This window comes from Podarcis vaucheri (genome assembly GCF_965113315.1).
Source record: "Podarcis vaucheri genome assembly, chromosome: 3".
Lineage (NCBI taxonomy): Eukaryota > Metazoa > Chordata > Lepidosauria > Squamata > Lacertidae > Podarcis > Podarcis vaucheri.
The window spans coordinates 595,479-614,274 of NC_138761.1; the positions used below are offsets into that span (position 1 = coordinate 595,479).

The following is an 18,796-nucleotide window of genomic DNA, read 5'->3' on the forward strand; positions in this document are numbered from 1 at the left end:
CTCAGATATGTTGACGACACCTTTGTAATTTGGCCACACGGGAAAGAAAAACTAGATAGCTTCCTCACACATCTCAACAGCCTACACCCCAAAATACAATTCACTATGGAAATAGAAGACAACAACCAACTCCCCTTTCTTGACGTCCTAATCTACAAAAAACCTGATGGCTCCCTAGGACACACTATCTACCGAAAAAAACACACACCAACCGCTACTTACATGCACAATCACACCACCACCCTGCACAAATAAACTCCGTAGCCAAGACTCTCATCTCCAGAACCAAACGCCTGGCTGACAAAGACCACTTGACAACTGAGTTACAGAATCTCTCAAATGTGTTAATCGCCAATAGATACCAGAAAAACAGGGTTACGAAGCTAATCCAAAAAGAAACACCCCCCAAAAACCAAGACACAGAAGAAAACAATGGCATGGCCCTCCTTCCTTATATCAAGGGCACTACAGACAAAATCAGCAAAATCCTCCATAAACACAATATCAAAACAGCCTTCTGCACCAACCAAAAAATAGCCAATATCCTCAGAAACCCAAAAGACAAAATCCAGCTGGAAAACCAAGGGGTCTATGAAATACCCTGCAAAGTCTGCCCAGCCACGTACATTGGACAAACAAACAGACGAATAAATGCACGTATCGCAGAACACAAGAATGCCGTCAAAAAAGAAGAAAAAACTTCCTCTCTTTTCCAACACATGAAAGAAACAGGACACGAAATTAATTTTGCAGATTCCAAATTGCTCTTTAACATGGAACATCACCACAAGAGAATAATCATGGAAGCCATCGAGATAGAGAAACACCCTCACAACATGAACAAGCGTGACGACACGTCCCGCCTGCCAGACATCTGGAAATTAGCCCTCCCCACAAAAACCGACACCAGAACCAGAGGCACACAGAACGCCGTCACCAATCAACCACACCAGACCCAAACCCAGACCCTCTCCACAGACATATTACAGACTCCATCCAGTAGCCAAACTATAGTGGCACCTCCGAATGCTGCACCCCCCTGCAATCCCTACACAGATCTGGCTGGCACAAGGCACAAAACCATAGCTCGCCCCTATACACGAAGCCAAGCCAGAGCACAACTAAATGCAGCACAGCCATCCTCTCAGAAAAACTCTTCACAAGCTCAAGAGGTCAAGACACGAAAGCTTTAGCAACTAATCTACACTTAATGACCCACCCAGTGGTATTCAGAATATCACTCATGAAATCACCCAAGATATCCCTCAAGTAATTAAGGAACAAAAGAAGAAAAGGCACACTAATCTAGGAACTTCCTCTCTGCCCAGAACGTTGGAGGCTATACACCACACCCCTCAACAGTATTTATAGGAACTCAAACACCAGACTCTGCTCTGTTCCAGTAACAAGAAGCCGAAAGCACCAGCCTGAAGATGACGAGTGAGACCTCGTCGAAACGTCGCACAGACACCCCGACTCTTACACGGGAAGACACCCGAAGACACCAAAACCTGCATATATATATATATATATATATATATATATATATATATGCTTTCGTAGATTTTCACGGGTACAGGAATGCAGGTTTTGGTGTCTTCGGGTGTCTTCCCGTGTAAGAGTCGGGGTGTCTGTGCGACGTTTCGACGAGGTCTCACTCGTCATCTTCAGGCTGGTGCTTTCGGCTTCTTGTTACTGGAACAGAGCAGAATCTGGTGTTTGAGTTCCTATAAATACTGTAGAGGGGTGTGGTGTATAGCCTCCAACGTTCTGGGCAGAGAGGAAGTTCCTAGATTAGTGTGCCTTTTCTTCTTTTGTTCCTTAATTACTTGAGGGATATCTTGAGTGATTTCATGAGTGATATTCTGAATACCACTGGGTGGGTCATTAAGTGTAGATTAGTTGCTAAAGCTTTCGTGTCTTGACCTCTTGAGCTTGTGAAGAGTTTTTTCTGAGAAGATGGCTGTGCTGCATTTAGTTGTGCTCTGGCTTGGCTTCGTGTATAGGGGCGAGCTGTGGTTTTGTGCCTTGTGCCACAGCTCGCCCCTATACACGAAGCCAAGCCAGAGCACAACTAAATGCAGCACAGCCATCTTCTCAGAAAAACTCTTCACAAGCTCAAGAGGTCAAGACACGAAAGCTTTAGCAACTAATCTACACTTAATGACCCACCCAGTGGTATTCAGAATATCACTCATGAAATCACTCAAGATATCCCTCAAGTAATTAAGGAACAAAAGAAGAAAAGGCACACTAATCTAGGAACTTCCTCTCTGCCCAGAACGTTGGAGGCTATACACCACACCCCTCTACAGTATTTATAGGAACTCAAACACCAGATTCTGCTCTGTTCCAGTAACAAGAAGCCGAAAGCACCAGCCTGAAGATGACGAGTGAGACCTCGTCGAAACGTCGCACAGACACCCCGATTCTTACACGGGAAGACACCCGAAGACACCAAAACCTGCATATATATATATATATATATATATATATATATATATATATATATATGGACCCCTGACCATTAGGTCCAGTCGTGGCCGACTCTGGGATTGCGGCGCTCATCTCGCTTTATTGGCCGAAGAAGCGAGCATACAGCTTCTGGGTCATGTGGCCAGCATGACTAATCCGCTTCTGGCAAACCAGAGCAGCGCACGGAAACGCCCGTTTACCTTCCCACTGGAGTGGTACCTATTTATCTACTTGCACTTTGACGTGCTTTCGAACTGCTAGGTTGGCAGGAGCAGGGACTGAGCAAGGGGAGCTCACCCCGTCGCGGGGATTCGAACCACCGACCTTCTCATTGGCAAGTCCTAGGCTCTGTGGTTTAACCCACAGCGCCACCTGCGTCCCATTATATATATATATATTCTATGCCAATATGCCGGCCAAGAGTGCCAAGAGAGGCTAAACATGGAGCCTGGCACGCTTCCCTTGCGCAACTCTGCTGCCTGTCCGTGCCGATCCAAAAGTCCTTCTGCCTCTCCTTGGCCGGTAGCAGAGCGATCACAGCGGTTAGAAAGCAATTGCAGCGTGTGGGTAATAAATTCAGAACAGACACAAAGGCGTTCCTTATCTTCTTAGCCTTTAATCATGAAGTTTAACAGCATAAATCAGACCTGGCGAAAGCTCGCTCATTCTCTCCCTATCGCATAGCGACAGACTGAAACACTCAGAGTCAAACCACTCCCGTAAGTGTTTGTAACCACACCTCAGGAAAAAAACGTCACCCAGAACTCCTTAACCCTGTGGGTTCTGAAACCAATAACATATTCTCCATATTCTTGTTACCACCTTTGATGACTCACTTTTTTAGCAACAGCCCCAGAAGGGAAAGAAATTAAATAAAGGTTTTGCTTCCATGTAAATAAATGGCAAGAAAAGCCTTCCGTGCCCACATTTGGACAATTTTGCACAATTAGAAATGAATGGGTGACATTTTTTTCTTTTATGGATCTCCCCATGGGGTAAAAAACCAGAAGGAAATACACCATCCAACTTCTCTCTTTTTAATAATTCTATTTTATTGAACATTTTTGGAAGAGAAATTGAGGCAAGGAAGGAAGGGCTACCCCTATATTATCCATATAACCAGTTATCAATAACCAATATATCCAATATATATTCACATATGCTTACACGAATCAAGGATTACAGTACTTATAATCCAATTGAATCAAAAAGGGAAGCTGTGCCTTAGCAAAATGCAAACTGCTTGAAACAGCAAAGTTAGGAACCGACCTTTCCCCTAGAAACATCTGTGTACCCCGGACAAAGACATGAATCAGAGATTCTGGTACAAATTCCCCATCCGAAACAGGCTAAATTAATCCACAGAACAGGAAGAGCAAAACCACAAAATGTCCAAACTCCCTGTCCTGTCATAACTAGGGGAAAGGTTAGACTAAGCGTCACTGGGAGCATTGGAAAGCGGAACTGGAACCCTGTGCTTGACCAGTGCTATACCAGTAGCTAGGAGCGTGACAACTGCTTGCTGATTGGCTGATATTTTTGCTGACCGGGTTATGAGTCCTTCATGATTGTCTTATGATCTATGATTTGCTGTGATTTGCTCAGGTATAAAGACCCCTGTATTTCTGTCAATCGGGGTCCCAGTTCTTTGGAAGATATTCCAACTGGGTCCTTATTGCCTGGCAATAAACTTCACCTTCTTATTCTCCATTGCTGCGTCTGTCTGATCCTTATACTTGCAACAAAATGAAGTGGAAAAAATCAGAGAAAGGTCAAAACAAAACAAAGCAAACTGCTTGAAACTGATACTTTGCAATATAGAAGAAACCTATGAGCAAGTCACTGTGCTTTAGAGCAATGCATTCCACACACCATTCTATTTGTCCGTACACAATCTACCTCTAAAAGCAATCTGTTCATATATTGCAAGAGTAGTCCTATCTTCTCCTTATTATTCCAAGGGAGTCGCAGATTTAGCTTTCCAATGAATTGTGGCAAGGATTTACTTCTACACCACTTGGCTGATACCCAGCAGAGGGAAGACCTTTAAATAAATCACAGAGCCAAGGGAATAAGAGCAAGTCCAGTTAGGGTCAGGGTCAGGGTCAGGGTTTGCAGTCTGACCTATTTCCCTTTGTATAAGAGCAAGCATGAAGGAGGCTTCCCAGCCTGTTCTCAGGTCCTTAGATGTGAAAACAGTTGGTCCTGGCAAGTATTAAAACAGTTGGTCCTGGCAAGTATTAACTGCTCTCAGTCTTAACCTGTCAACTGACATTTGTCCAGATTTTAATTTGTCTGAATTAATTTTAAGATGTATTTTAATTAATTGATGCCTGTCTTAATGTATGCTGTGTTATTTATACGATGTTAGCCGCTCTGAGCCCGGCTCTGGCCGGGGAGAGCGGGGTACAAATACAATTTCTTCTTCTTCTTCTTCAAAGATTTTAAAGTTTAGAGGACTCTCCCACTGCTTGTAGGCAGGGTTTGCAGTGAATCTTGCCTGATGTGTTTGGGATTCATGTCTCATCTTGGAAGTCCAACAGGCAAAATAGCTATGCAAATAGCGACGATGATTAGCAGAATAGCTCACCATCTGATGATTTAGTTTAGTGTTAGGGCTGAGCGATACTTTCTTTTCAACATTGTGATACCTTCTTTTCAACACTTGCAAGTTAGAGACACAATTGCTTTTTAAAAAAAATTCAGTTCTAGTGCCGCAATGGAGACAGGTTTTTCCTACTGTCTGGGGATAGGCAATTTGTGGCAATATCACAAATTTTACGGTATTCTTTTATAGCATATCTAAAATCCGTTGCTTTTTAGGGGCTAATTAGCTAATAGGGAACCACTGTGCTAGAGGCTTGGTTGGTTGCAGGCCTGAGGATGTGGCTCCTGGGAGGAATGAGCAGAGGAAGGAGTTAGCAACCAGCAGCAGTCAAACTTAGCTCCTTGCAGCTTCTGGGAGCTCACGAACAGGCCTCCCAAACATAGGCATTTGCGAGGGCATTTAAGGGGGAGGCCCAGAGTATTGTCCCATGGCGTGCATAGGACCAAGAGACAAGCAGGGCGAGGGAGCTGCTGCAGTGACCTGCAACCCCTGTGCCATGCTTGTCTTTCTGCCGGAGAACATACAGTTGTATACCTGCAGCAAGTGCAAACTGGTTGTCTTGCTGGAAGAGAAGCTACAGCAACTTGAGGCCTTCCTGGCCATGCTTTGAGCTACAGGACAACATGCCGAGTTTCTGGATAGAGCTGGGTTGACTGTGATACAACAGCAACACAGATGGGGTGGCCCCAGGCTGGAGGAAGATCGCCCACTGCAAAAGACCAACCCCTGGAGGAATGTGAAACACAGAAGTAGGACAGTCACGAACCACGCTTTGTCACTGGAGCTGGAGAATGGCTTCCATGCTCTCACCCTGGACACCAGTTCTGGGCCAGAGGAGCTAGGACAGCAGTTGCCGACCTGAGAATACACCAAGGTGGCTGTGAAAGGTACAGAGCAGAGAATGATTTCTGCCACCCCCCAGAGGTGGAAGAGACAAGAGGAGATGGACTTCCCTGTTTAGGGAAGTTTTTAATGATTGATGTTATAATGTATTTTTACTCTTTTGTTGGAAGCTGCTCAGAGTGGCTGGGGCAGGGTAAAAATAATAAATTGTCATTCTTAGTATTATTAGTATTAGTATTATTAGAGGAGTCCTTTTTCATTCTTGACCTAACTCCTTCAGATCCGCGGCTTCTGATCATGGATGAGTATGCTGATAACCCACTTGCTATCTTCCAAGGAAATGAACTAGGCAACTCCAACAGACAAGAACTCAAGAACAGCACTTGTAGACCATATAATACTCCAAGGAGGTCTTGGAAGGCACAGCATATCAAACAATTCCTGCCACTCCCCAGAGGAGGAGACGTGGTGGTGATAGGTGACTCCCTACTGAGGGGGCAGAAGAAGTAGTGTGTGGAGAAAAGAGGATGTCCCAGACGGTCTGCAGATTCACAATGTGACAGAGAAGTTGCCATGTCTTTTAAAGCCAACTGACCCCTACTCCTTCCTTCTGATTCATGTGGGTACAAATAATACTAACACGGACAATGTATATCAAGGGACTGTGAGACTCTGGGAGGAAGCTGAAGAGATGTGGGGCACAGGTGCTCTCTTCACCACCAGTCCTTCCTGTTGAAGGCCAGAGCCGGGGAAGAGAAAGGAAAATACTGGGCATAAACCAGTTTGAGGGAATTGGGCATGTTTTGCCTAGAAAAGAGGAGATTAAGAGATGTGATTGCCATCTTCAAATACTGTGATTCTCCTTGCTGTGAGTTCTTTGATGGAAAGTGAGAAGTTTCTTCCATTTGAAGCTCTTTCCACATTCCAAGCACTGATAAGGTTTCTCCCCTGTATGAATTCTTTGATGGGAAGGGAGACTTCCTTTCCTACTGAATCTCTTTCCACGTTCCAAGCATTGATATGGTTTCTCTCCTGTATGAATTGTCTGATGGGAAGTGAGACTTATCTTCCAGATGAATCTCTCCACATTCCAAGCACTGATATGGTTTCTCCCCGCTGTGAGTTCTTTGATGGCAGGTGAGATGAGACCTCCTATTGAAGCTCTTTCCACATTCCAAGCATTGATGTGGATTCTTCCCCTCATGAATACTTAGATGGGAAGTGAGTTGGGCCCTTTGCCTGAAGTTCTTTCCACATTCCAGGCACTGATATGGTTTCTCCCCTGTATGAATTCTTTGATGGGGTATGAGCTGAGCTTTCTGCCTGAAGCTCTTTCCACATTCCAAGCACTTATAGGGTTTCTCCCCTGTATGAACTCTTTGATGGGAAGTGAGATTAGATCTCCTACTGAAGCTTTTCCCACATTCCAAGCACTGATATGGTTTCCCCCCTATATGAATACTTCGATGGGCTACCAGCTTAGCCCTCTCACTGAAGCTTTTCCCACATTCCAAGCACCGATATGGTTTCCCCCCTATATGAATTCTTTGATGGTAAGTGAGATTTAACATCCAGGCATAGCTCTTTCCGCATTCCAAGCACTTATAGGGTTTCTCTCCTGTATGAATTACTTGATGGGCCAAGAGGTGAGCCCTCACACTGAAGCTCTTTCCACATTCCAAGCACTGATGGGGTTTCTCCCCGCTATGTGTTCTTCGATGGGAAGTGAGATTGAAGCTCCTATGGAAGCTCTTTCCGCATTCCAAACACTGATATGGTTTCTCCCCTGTATGAATTCTTTGATGGGAAGTGAGACTTTCCTTATGGGTAAAACTCTTTCCACATTCCAAACACTGATACGGTTTCTCCCCGCTGTGAGTTCTTTGATGGCAAGTAAGTTTGGAGATGTGATTGTAGCTCTTTCCACATTCCAAGCACTGATATGGTTTCTCCCCTGTGTGAATTTTCTGATGGGAAATGAGATAGGACCTCTGACAGAAGCTCTTTCCGCATTCCAAGCACTGATATGGTTTCTCCCCTGTATGAATTCTGTGATGGTAAGTGAGCTTAGCCCTCTGAGAGAAGCTTTTTCCACATTCCAAGCACTGATATGGTTTCTCCGCTGTATGAATTTTCTGATGGGAAATGACATCGGACCTCCGACTGAAGCTCTTTCGACATTCGAGGCACTGATATGGTTTCTCCCCTGTATGAATTATTTGATGGCGAGTGAGATGGGTCCTTTGTCTGAAGCTCTTTCCACATTGCAAGCACTGATATGGTTTCTCTCCTGTATGAATTCTTTGATGGGAAGTGAGATTACCCTTCCGACTAAAAGTCTTTTGACATTCTAAGCACTGATAGTGATTCTTTCCAATGGGATTTATTTCATAGGAAGTGGAATCGGAGCTGCGATTGATGCTCTCTCCAAATTCCAAATATTCATACAACTTCCCCACTGTGTGTAATTTGTCGTGGTCTCCCTTGTTCATAACTTCCAATCCATCACCACCTGCAAAAATGAGGGAAGATTAGAGTCTCAGGAAGAAATGGAGCCCCAACTTATTAAACAATGCTAATAAACACTTGTGACAGACAAATAACAGAAGGGAGTTAGATTTGCGGTTTTACTACAGGGTTAATGAATGCCTTTGTTGACTGGCATTAAGAGAGAGACATATTGATGGAAACCTGAGATTCAAAAGGCCTGGCACTTTCCAGGATGGATTTTGTTTGGCTCAATGTAATCTGCACCATTTGCAAGTTCAGTCTTCTCTTTGGGAAACCGATAAGTTGCAGAAGAAAAACTAATAAACCTGATAGAAGCAGGTTCATCTTCTGTCCCCATGATGAAGTCTACATTTAAAAAGAAGAAGAATCATAGAGTTGGAATAGACCACAAGGGCCATCGAGTCCAACCCCCTGCCAAGCAGGAAACAAAGAAGAGTTTGGATTTGATATCCCGCCTTTCACTCCATTTAAGGAGTCTCAAAGCGGCTCACATTCTCCTTTCCCTTCCTCCCCCACAACAAACACTCTGTGAGACGAGTGGGGCTGAGAGACTTCAAAGAAGTGTGACTGGCCCAAGGTCACCCAGCAGCTGCATGTGGAGGAGCGGAGACGCGAACCCAGTTCCCCAGATTACAAGACTACCGCTCTTAGCCACTACACCACACTGGCTCTCAAGGGCAGCTGAGATCAGCCTGATCATGGTTTTAAAAGGCAAATGTGGAGGAAGAAAAGATTATGATCCAGCAGGAATCCTTACTGAGAGAGTCCACAATCCTACGATTCTCCTCCATGACTTCCTTATGCAGAGCTCTCTGGTCAGGATCCAGCAACGCCCACTCCTCCTCTGTGAAATACACAGCGACATCTTTAAAACACAGAGGACCCTGAAGGAAAAGGAAAAAGGTCCTCCACTTAGACAGCACAAAGATTCTCTACTACACATTGCTGGATTGTTTTCTGCCCATTCATTGTTGTGTTGTTTCAATGGGATTACTTTGCTGCACATTCTAATTACAGACACTTACTTGAACATTTTAATTGTCTTCTTTTATTGTGCATTTTAATGATGGGTGTCAGGGGAGGGATGCAGGGGGGCCATTGGGCTACAGAGAGCCTCCGAAACTCCTGAGGAGCAGCGCCTCACCTCGCCAGGCTGGCCAGGAGGGACGCACGCCACTTCCGTCGCCCAGCTTGCGCAGAGGGGTGAAACGCAAGGAGGTGAGGAGGAGGCTTGGGGTGTCAAAGTTCTTATGTTGGGGGAGAAGCCGGAAGGGGCCACTCCCAGATTCTGCAAGTGACTGAGACAGACATGAACTTTGTAGATCTGCACTGTAAATAGTTTGCACAATAAAGCCTGTAAAAGACAGATCAGAGTCCTGACTGGTTACTCACGAGCAACCACCAGCAGCATCTGACAATGGGTATAAATCTTTGTGTGAATGGGTGGAACTCCACATGCTGTTCTTCAAATTATTCTGTCTGTGGAAGTATTCCTGTCTGCCAGACAGAACGATCCCTTCTCTACTCCCACTGTGTGATGCTTGGTGGGCGATGGGACCCTCCCTCTGCCCTACAGCCAACTTCAAGGGGCTCATGGGGGCACAGGGGGGGGGTCTCCAGGAGCTGATGGGGCTACCTAATTCTGACCACAGCTTAGAAGCCTTTTTTGATAAATATAGAAATATGACTGCAGCTACTGATAAATACAGAGAAATTAAGGATAGCTGAGGTGAGGTGGCTGTTCATTCCTTTCAGAACGTAAACCTTTTCGAATGGCATTGTCCATCTTTGTTCAGGAAAGAGGCTTTGACGGAAGCCAAGAGGAGGAGAAATTCTTTCCGGCCCAGAGGCTCCCTGACTGCCCCACTCCTCTGACTCTTTCCCCACAAAGCTCTTTCCCCATACCAGATCTGTTTCCACAGCTGCTGCTTCTCCTCCGTCCTCATGAAAAAATGGATGAGGAGGTCTGGGGGGCATCCGTCTGTCACCTGCGAGAGACGAGAGACAAAAGTCAAAGGGAAGCCATCAGCTCCTGCGTCTCTCACTTCTTCAGATACACTGAAACAGACGGCTGAAAGAGACTTCTGTTTCAGTGTATCTGAAGTAGTTTGCATGCACATGAAAGCTCATACCAATAACAAACTTAGCTGGTCTCTAAGGTGCTACTGGAAGGAATTTTTTTCCTTTTCTAACCACGGCAGACCAACACGGCTACCTACCTGTAACTAGAGGTTCAGCACTTAGAGATCAGTGCCATAGATGTGCCATGGAAAAGGTCTTGCTTGTTAGTGCATTTTGACATTGTACCCATTTCAAATTTTTGTCCTGTCAAAATATATCTTTTCCCCCTTTGGGCTCTTGGCCCCAAGTGCCTCCCCCCCTAAAGATGAACAGAACCCAAAGATTAGTTTCAAGATCCACAGAATGAGAAGAAAGACGAGTTCCTCCTTACCCAGTGGCCTCCCTCTGGCGTCCAATTGAGTCTTTTCTGCCTCACAGGAATCCAGGCCCATTTCCGCAAAGAGATCCTTTCCCTGAAAGAGTAACAAGGGTTCAAAACAGAGAATGGGGAGAAGGGTTAGAAAAGGAATGATCGGAGCAAACACTTTAGGGGAGCAGATCTCATCCCTTGCTTCTCCAAAGAGGGCGAGCCGTTAGGAGAGCATCTTGGAAGGCTCCCTGTCTTGCTTGGAGCCCCTTGGGAGTTTCCAGAGGAAAGTCTCTCTCACCTGCTGCTCTGCCTGCTTTCTCTCCTCTGCCTGACTCAGGAGGAAACCTTCGGCCAGGGCTACAGCCTGGGAACTGGTCTCTGCTCCACATTCCCTCACCCAGCTCTCCATCTCCAGCGGAAGGACAGCCAGGAACTGCTCCAAGATCACCAGGTCCAACATCTGAGCTTTCGTATGACTTTCTGGCTTCAGCCACCGACAGTCAAGGTGGTGGAGTCGGCCGCAAGCCTCTCGGGGTCCTTTGGCCTCCTGAGAGCCAGACTGCGTCAACTGCTGGCTCTGCACCTCTGAGCGGAGGGTGTCCTCCTCACCCGGGATCTTCTGCTCTGAGTTTTCCCATAATCTCCCACTGCTCCCAGTTTGGAGGGCAGGGCCTCCTCCTGCTTCAGGTCCAGCTGAGTCTTGCTCATCCATCTGGGCTCTCATGAAGCCTCCAAGAGATCCGAAGGAATCCTTTCGTCTTCTGCCAAGTTCTGATGGTCCGATTTAGAGGTGCTAGCAAATCCTACAAAGCAAACATATTGGTCTGTTATCAGACTGATACATGGTCAGGAGAAGAGAAATGTTTCCTGAGCAAGCATGGCTGAGTCTTGCTAGGAGCCAGGGCTGGACTGCACCACTGCCCTGACTCTGAACCTTCATTAACAGGAAAAAAGGAAGAAGGGAGAGAAGGAAGCGTCTAGCCCTGGTCTAAGGAAAGCGACCATGCAGAATTGCCTCACTGACAATTTCATGACCCAGAAGGTGGAAGAAACAAGAAGGGGATCATCTGTCTTGGACCTAGTCCTCAACAACAGATGGGAACTGATCAACCAAGTGGAAGTACTGGGAAACCTGGGAGGAAGTGATCATGTCCTCCCCTGAGACAGAGGGAAAGGCAAGCTGAGTGTAGTCAGGAATTCACTTTAAGGCGGGCAATTTAAGAAGCCCTAAGGAGATACTGGGTGAGATCCTATGTTCTGAAATACTGAAAGAAATGGGAGCTTCTCAAAGGTGAAATATTGAAGGCCCAAATGCAGGCAGTGCCAACAGGAAAGAAAAGTGAGAGGCTTCCTCTTCAGTCTGGGGGATGCAGATCTGAGCATTTGGGGAAAGACCTGCGATTTATGTCTGGGCTGCAGTTTTCCATTTCATTGCAGAGTGCTCACTGGAAGGACAGATCCTGAAGCTGAGGCTCCAGTGCTTTGGCCACCTCATGAGAAGAGAAGACTCCCTGGAAAAGACCCTGATGTAGGGAAAGATGGGGGGCGCAAGGAGAAGGGGACGACGGAGGACGAGATGGTGGGACAGTGTTCTCGAAGCTACCAGCCTGAGTTTGACCAAACTGCGGGAGGCAGCGGAAGACAGGAGGGCCTGGCCTGCTCTGGTCCAGGGGGTCACGAAGAGGCGGACACGACTAAAGGACTCAAGAGCAGGACTAGATGTCCTCTGGGTCCCTTCCAAGTCCCCTAGGCTTCCTCTTCAGTCTGGGGGAGGCAGATCTGAGCATTTAGGTCTGGGCTGCAGTTTTCCGTTTCATTGCAGAGTGCTCACTGGAAGGACAGATCCTGAAGCTGAGGATCCAGTGCTTTGGCCACCTCATGAGAAGAGAAGACTCCCTGGAAAAGACCCTGATGTTGGGGAAGATGGAGGGCACAAGGAGAAGGGGACGACGGAGGACGAGATGGTGGGACAGTGTTCTGGAAGCCACCAGCCTGAGGGAGGCAGTGGGAGACAGGAGGGCCTGGCCTGCTCTGGTCCAGGGGGTCACCAAGAGGCGGACACCACTAAAGGACTCAAGAGCAGGACTAGATGTCCTCTGGGTCCCCTCCGAGTCCCCTAGGCTTTCTCTTCAGTCTGGGGGAGGCAGATCTGAGCCTTGAGGTCTGGGCTGCAGTTTTCCGTTTCCTGGCGGAGCTGGAAGGGCCCCGCGGGGTCCTCAGTCCAGCCTCTGGACCTGCCTTTCTCCTGCTGGGGCCCCAGATGTGGCTGGACTACAACTCCCATCACCCCCCGCTAGCCAGGCCAGGGCTCAGGGATGGTGGGAGTTGTAGTCTGGGGACCCCCAGCTGGAGAAACCCCCTCGCCCCCCCCCCTTTGCCAAGCCCTGCCTGCCCCTCCCTGCAGGAGCCCCCCCCCCCATAGGACCCCCTGCACCCCGGGACCCCGAGACCAGAGAGGAGACTCACCGGGGGAGACCAGAGGGGGGGCCAGGGAGGGGATAAGGAAGACCCGCCTCCGTCAATTCCTGTCCTCTCTAGGCGTGCGGCGCAGCTGCTCTTAACCCTTGCCTGGCCTGGCGAGAAGGAGAAAGAGGAGCCCCCTTCTCCCCCGGGATGGGCGGGGCGGAAGAAGGGGCGGGGGGGGCCTGGGGGGGATGCAGTGTCCGGCCTCGGGGGCCAGGGCTCCAGTCAGGAGGGCCAGAGCGGACAAGGGAGCAGCAGCCTCCCCGGACCCGGGGACAGGCTAGGGGAGGGCTAACAATCCGGGATACCAGCGGGAAATGGCGCTGGAATAAGGGAATACCCCTCCCCCCCAAAAAAAGGGAAGGTTGACAGCTATGGATCCTGCGCCCACAGTGGCACCCAGGAGGAGAGCGCCTTTTGCCCGCTAAGGTAGACTGGCTCTGGCCCTGGAGGCTCCATGCAGGAAGAGCCCCGAGGCAGGTGCATCGTGCCAAGGAGGACCCATCCGGCCCAGGATCCTGCGCCCACAGTGGCACCCAGGCGCCCCAAGCAGGAGGAGAGCGCCTTGTGCCCCCTAAGGTAGACTGGCTCTGGCCCTGGAGGCTCCATGCAGGACTCCTCAGAAACCAGGAAGAGCCCCGAGGCAAGTGCATCGTGCCAAGGAGGACCCATCCGGCCCAGGATCCTGCGCCCACAGTGGCACCCAGGCATCCCCAAGCAGGAGGAGAGCATCTTCCTCCCTGCCTTGCGCTCTGCCATTCTAAGGTAGACTGGCTTTGTCCATGGAGGCTCCATGCAGGAAGAGCCCCGAGGCAGGTGCATCGTGCCAAGGAGGACCCATCCGGCCCAGGATCCTGCGCCCACAGTGGCACCCAGGCGCCCCCAAGCAGGAGGAGAGCGCCCTGTGCCCGCTAAGGTAGACTGGCTCTGGCCCTGGAGGCTCCATGCAGGAAGAGCCCCGAGGCAGGTGCATCGTGCCAAGGAGGACCCATCCGGCCCAGGATCCTGCGCCCACAGTGGCACCCAGGCGCCCCCAAGCAGGAGGAGAGCGCCCTGTGCCCGCTAAGGTAGACTGGCTCTGGCCCTGGAGGCTCCATGCAGGACTCCTCAGAAACCAGGAAGAGCTCTGAGGCAGGGGCATCGCGCCAAAGGGGACCCATCCAGCCCAGGATCCTGTGCCCACAATGGCACCCAGGCATCCCCAAGCAGGAGGAGAGCGCCCTGTGCCCTCTAAGGTAGACTGGCTCTGGCCCTGGAGGCTCCATGCAAGAAGAGCTCCGAGGAAGGTGCATGGAGCCAAAGGGGACCCATCCGGCCCGGGATCCTGCGCCCACAGTGGCACCCAGGAGGAGAGCGCCTTGTGCCCTCTAAGGTAGACTGGCTCTGGCCCTGGAGGCTCCATGCAGGACTCCTCAGAAACCAGGAAGAGCCCTGAGGAAGGTGCCTTGTGCCAAGGGGGACCCATCCGGCCCAGGACCCTGTGCCCCCAAGCAGGAAGAGAGCATCTTCCTCCCTGCCTTGTGCTCTCCCATTCTAAGGTAGACTGGGTGTGTCCATGGAGGCTCCATGTAGGAAGACCCTGAGGCAGGTGCCTCGCGCCAAAGGGGACCCATCCGGCCCAGGATCCTGCCATAGCTGTCCACTTTCAGATTTGAAAAGAAGGGATCAGCAGCCTCCCCTGTCCCAGGGACAGTCTATGGGAGATCTAACAATCCGGGATCGCAGCGAGAAATGGCGCTGGAATAAGGGAATTTCCCGCAAAAGGAAGGTCATGGGGCGCAGGGGGTTCTGTGGTCTATAAGCCACTGAGACTTGGGCTGCCCTGCGGAAGGTCTGTGGTTCCAGTCCCCAAGACTGAGCTCCCCTTGCTCTGTCCCAGCTCCTGCCAACCTAGCAGTTCAAAAGCACACCAGCGCAAGTAGAGAAATAGGTACCACTGTGGTGTTTCTGTGCGCTCTGGCCAGAAGCGGTTCAGTCCTGCTGCCTAAATCACCCGGAAGGCTGTCTGCAGACCAACTCTGCTGGCTCCCTCGGCCTGAAGCGAGATGAGCTCTGCGCCCCAGTTGCCTTTGACGGGACTTGACCGTCCAGCGGCCCTTCCTCACCCAACAGAGGAAGGGAAGGTCCACGTGTTGGACTGAGCAGGAAAAGGGGGGCTGCCTTGGCCTCCCCTTCCCCTTCAGAGCAAGCGCCTCTGGGGCGCAAGAGGGGGGTGCTGGGTCTGCTACTGCCGCTCTCGCTGCCCCCCTGCAACTTCAGCAGGGGCTGTTTATCCAGAGGGGGAAACAAGCCTGGGAGGAGACATTTTACTTCTTTGTTAAAGTTATATACCGCCCTATGCCTGCAGGCTTTCAGGGCAATTCACAAAATAAAACCAGAATATAAAACCGCAGAATAATCAAAATAAAAACAACCACCACCTGATAAACCCTCCCCCCAAACACATTTTAAAAGGCCATAGGATGTCAATCAAATCAACCAAAGGCCTGGTTAAAAAGGAACATTTTTGCCCGGTGCCTAAAGGTGTGTAACAAAGGCGCTTGGGGGAACCTCCCTGGGGAGAGCATTCTTCACATGGGGAGCCACTGCAGAGAAGGCCCCGTTCCTGTGCTGCCACCCTCTGGGCCTCTCAAGGAGGAGGGACATGATGAAAGGCCTCAGAATATGATCTTAGGGTCCGGGGAGGTTCATAGGGAGAGAGGCAGTCCTTGAGGAATTGCGGTCCTGAGCTGTTTAAGGCTTTATAGGTCAAACCAGCACACTGAATTGGCACCCAGTGCAGTCGGACCAGGATTGGTGCAATATGCTCAAACCGTCTTGCTCCGGTGAGCAACCTGGCCGCTGAATTCTGCACCAGCTGAAGTTTCCGGACCGTCTTCAGAGGCAGCCCAACGTGTAACGCATTGCAGTAATCTAACCTTGAGGTTGCCAGAGCATAGACAACAGTAGTTGGGTGATCCCTGTCCAGACTGGGGCGTAGTTGGGCCACCAGCCGAAGCTGATGGAAGGCACTCTGGGCCACGGAGGCCACCTGAGCCTGGAGCGACAGGAAAGGATCCAGGAGGACCCCAAGCTATGAAGCTGCTCCTTCAGAGGAAGGGTCACCCCATCAAGAGCAGGCCATCTCCCTAGAATGGTATACTAAAAATGATGAAGTTAAATCAGTGTTGGGCAGTGATGGTTATAATACGCAATTTTTATCATGGGAAAAGTTATGGAATGAGGATTTGAAGTTTATGGCTGGCTGTTCTGTTGAAAGAAACCTATATGAAAATGATGTACTGTTGGTACCTAACACTGAGTAAAATTGCACAAATGTATAGAACCAGCTCAAATTTGGGCTGGAAATGTAAAAGGAAAGAAGGTCCCTTTTATCATATGTGGTGGTCCTGTGGAGTGGTAAAAGCGTTCTGGGAAATGATATATACTGAATTAAAGAAAGCATTTAAGAAAACTTTTGTCATCATCAACATCATCAATTTTAATTTGTATACCACCTTTCTATCTTATAATACTCAAGGTGGTTTACAAGCTGAAGAAACAGAAAATGTACATATTCTAACAATCTAATGCAATACAAAACATAACTTTAAAATGGGCAGCGTACATCAAAATAGCAACATTCAACCATTAATTAGAATAGTATAACATAATAATAACATATAAAAGTTAAACAGAAATCCACCTAACAGTTACAATAATATCTAAAGTATAATCAATAAAACAACGGCAAGCCACAGTAGACAAAACAATACAAAACACATTGAGAAGCAGAGGGTGGGCAAGGCAGGTGGAAGGAGGCCTTGCCTGATGGAGTCTCTCCCCTCACCCTTTGTCAGAAAACCAGAGGCTTCTCTCTTATAATATCATATATGTGATGAATTCCCAAAGGAAATAAGGGACTGTTTGCGTACGGAATGACGGCAGCGGGAATGTTTTTGGCCCAGAGATGGAAAGAAGGTGAAGTACCGACTAAGGAAGAGCGGCAGACCAAACTGATGGAATGCGCAGAAATGGCGAGACTAAGGGGAAAGATCAGAAACCAGGAAGAACAAGTATTTTTAAAAGACTGGAATAATTATATTGTATACTTGACAGTATACTTGACAGATACTGTAGACAGTTAAAATCACGGGCAGGGATACAAGGACACCTGCAATGTGAACTGAACTTTGGTTACTATGGTTACATAAGAGATGGATAATGGTAAAAGATGCAGGGAAAAGGGAAAAGATAACCTCTTTAGAACTGGAACCCATGTGGGGGAAGGTCTGAAGGTGTGAAAGAACCTTGATATTTTGTATGTTTTGGAAAGGTTACAGTTATTGTGTATAACTTTATGAAAAACCTATTTATTTTTATTTTTTTTAAGAGCAGGCCATCTCCCACCCATCTGGTCTAGGGCACCACCCACTAACTGCCTCAGGCTTATCTGGATTGAGTTTCAGTTTGACACTGAGTTTCAGACATCCACTCCGCCTTCCTCCCAGGGAAGGCAAAAAGAGCAGAGACTGCTTGTTGTTTAGTGTTGTCCGCGTCTTTGTGACCCCCTGGACCAGAGCAGGCCAGGCACTCCTGTCTTCCACTGCCTCCCGCAGTTTGGTCAAACTCATGTTCGTAGCTTTGAGAACACTGTCCAACCATCTCGTCCTCTGTCGCCCCCTTCTCCTTGTGCCCTCCATCTTCCCCAACATCAGGGTCTTTTCCAGGGAGTCTTCTCTTCTCATGAGGTGGCCAAAGTCTTGGAGCCTCAGCTTCACGATCTGTCCTTCCAGTGAGCGCTCAGGGCTGATTTCCTTCAGAATGGAGAGGTTGGATCTTCTTGCAGTCCATGGGACTCTCGAGAGTCTCCTCTAACACCATAATTCCAGTGTTGGAGAGCCAGTGTGGTATAGTGGTTAAGAGCGGTAGTCTTGTAATCTGGGGAACCGGGTTCGCGTCTCCGCTCCTCCACATGCAGCTGCTGGGTGACCTTGGGCTAGTCACACTTCTTTGAAGTCTCTCAGCCCCACTCACCTCACAGAGTGTTTGTTGTGGGGGAGGAAGGGAAAGGAGAATGTGAGCCACTTTGAGACTCCTTCAAGGGAGTGAAAGACGGAATATCAAATCCAAACTCTTCTTCTTCTTCTAATTCAAAAGCATCCATTCTTCAGCAATCAGCCTTCTTGATGGTCCAGCTTTCACTTCCATGCATCACTACTGGGAAAACCAGAGCTTTAACTATGCGGACCTTTGTTGTCAAGGTGATGTCTCTGCTTTTTAAGATGCTGTCTAGGCTTGTCATTGCTTTTCTCCCAAGAAGCAGGCGTCTTTTAATTCCGTGGCTACTGTCACCATCTGCAGTGATCATGGAACCCAAGAAGGTAAAATCTCTCACTGCCTCCATTTCTTCCCCTTCTGTTTGCCAGGAGGTGATGGGCCCAGTGGCCATGATCTTCGTTTTTTTGATGTTGAGCTTCAGACCA

The 18,796-nt window shown here is 48.7% G+C and overlaps 1 protein-coding gene across 1 annotated transcript; it reads right to left on the bottom strand.

Annotated features, from left to right (window-relative positions):
- Nucleotides 1-6,780: 6,780 nt before the first annotated feature.
- LOC309529406 (uncharacterized protein) lies at nt 6,781-12,160 on the bottom strand. The gene is made up of 5 exons (XM_082217523.1): nt 11,167-12,160; nt 10,890-10,971; nt 10,343-10,425; nt 9,195-9,321; nt 6,781-8,438 (listed from the first exon to the last, which is right to left on the bottom strand). Exons 1-5 carry the CDS (start codon nt 11,590-11,592, stop codon nt 6,913-6,915), a joined length of 2,244 nt encoding a protein of 747 aa, XP_082073649.1. The 5' UTR covers nt 11,593-12,160; the 3' UTR covers nt 6,781-6,912.
- Between the last annotated feature and the right edge of the window lie 6,636 nt (nt 12,161-18,796).

Excerpts from the sequence above, each read along its gene's own strand:
- LOC309529406 (XM_082217523.1), bottom strand. The coding sequence starts at position 11,592 with ATGAGAGCCCAGATGGATGAGCAAGACTCAGCTGGACCTGAAGCAGGA. Across the intron at positions 10,972-11,166 it reads GAAAGCAGGCAGAGCAGCAG|GGAAAGGATCTCTTTGCGGA; the intron begins GTGAGAGAGACT and ends TTACTCTTTCAG. Across the intron at positions 9,322-10,342 it reads CAGCTGTGGAAACAGATCTG|GGTCCTCTGTGTTTTAAAGA; the intron begins GTATGGGGAAAG and ends CTTTTCCTTCAG.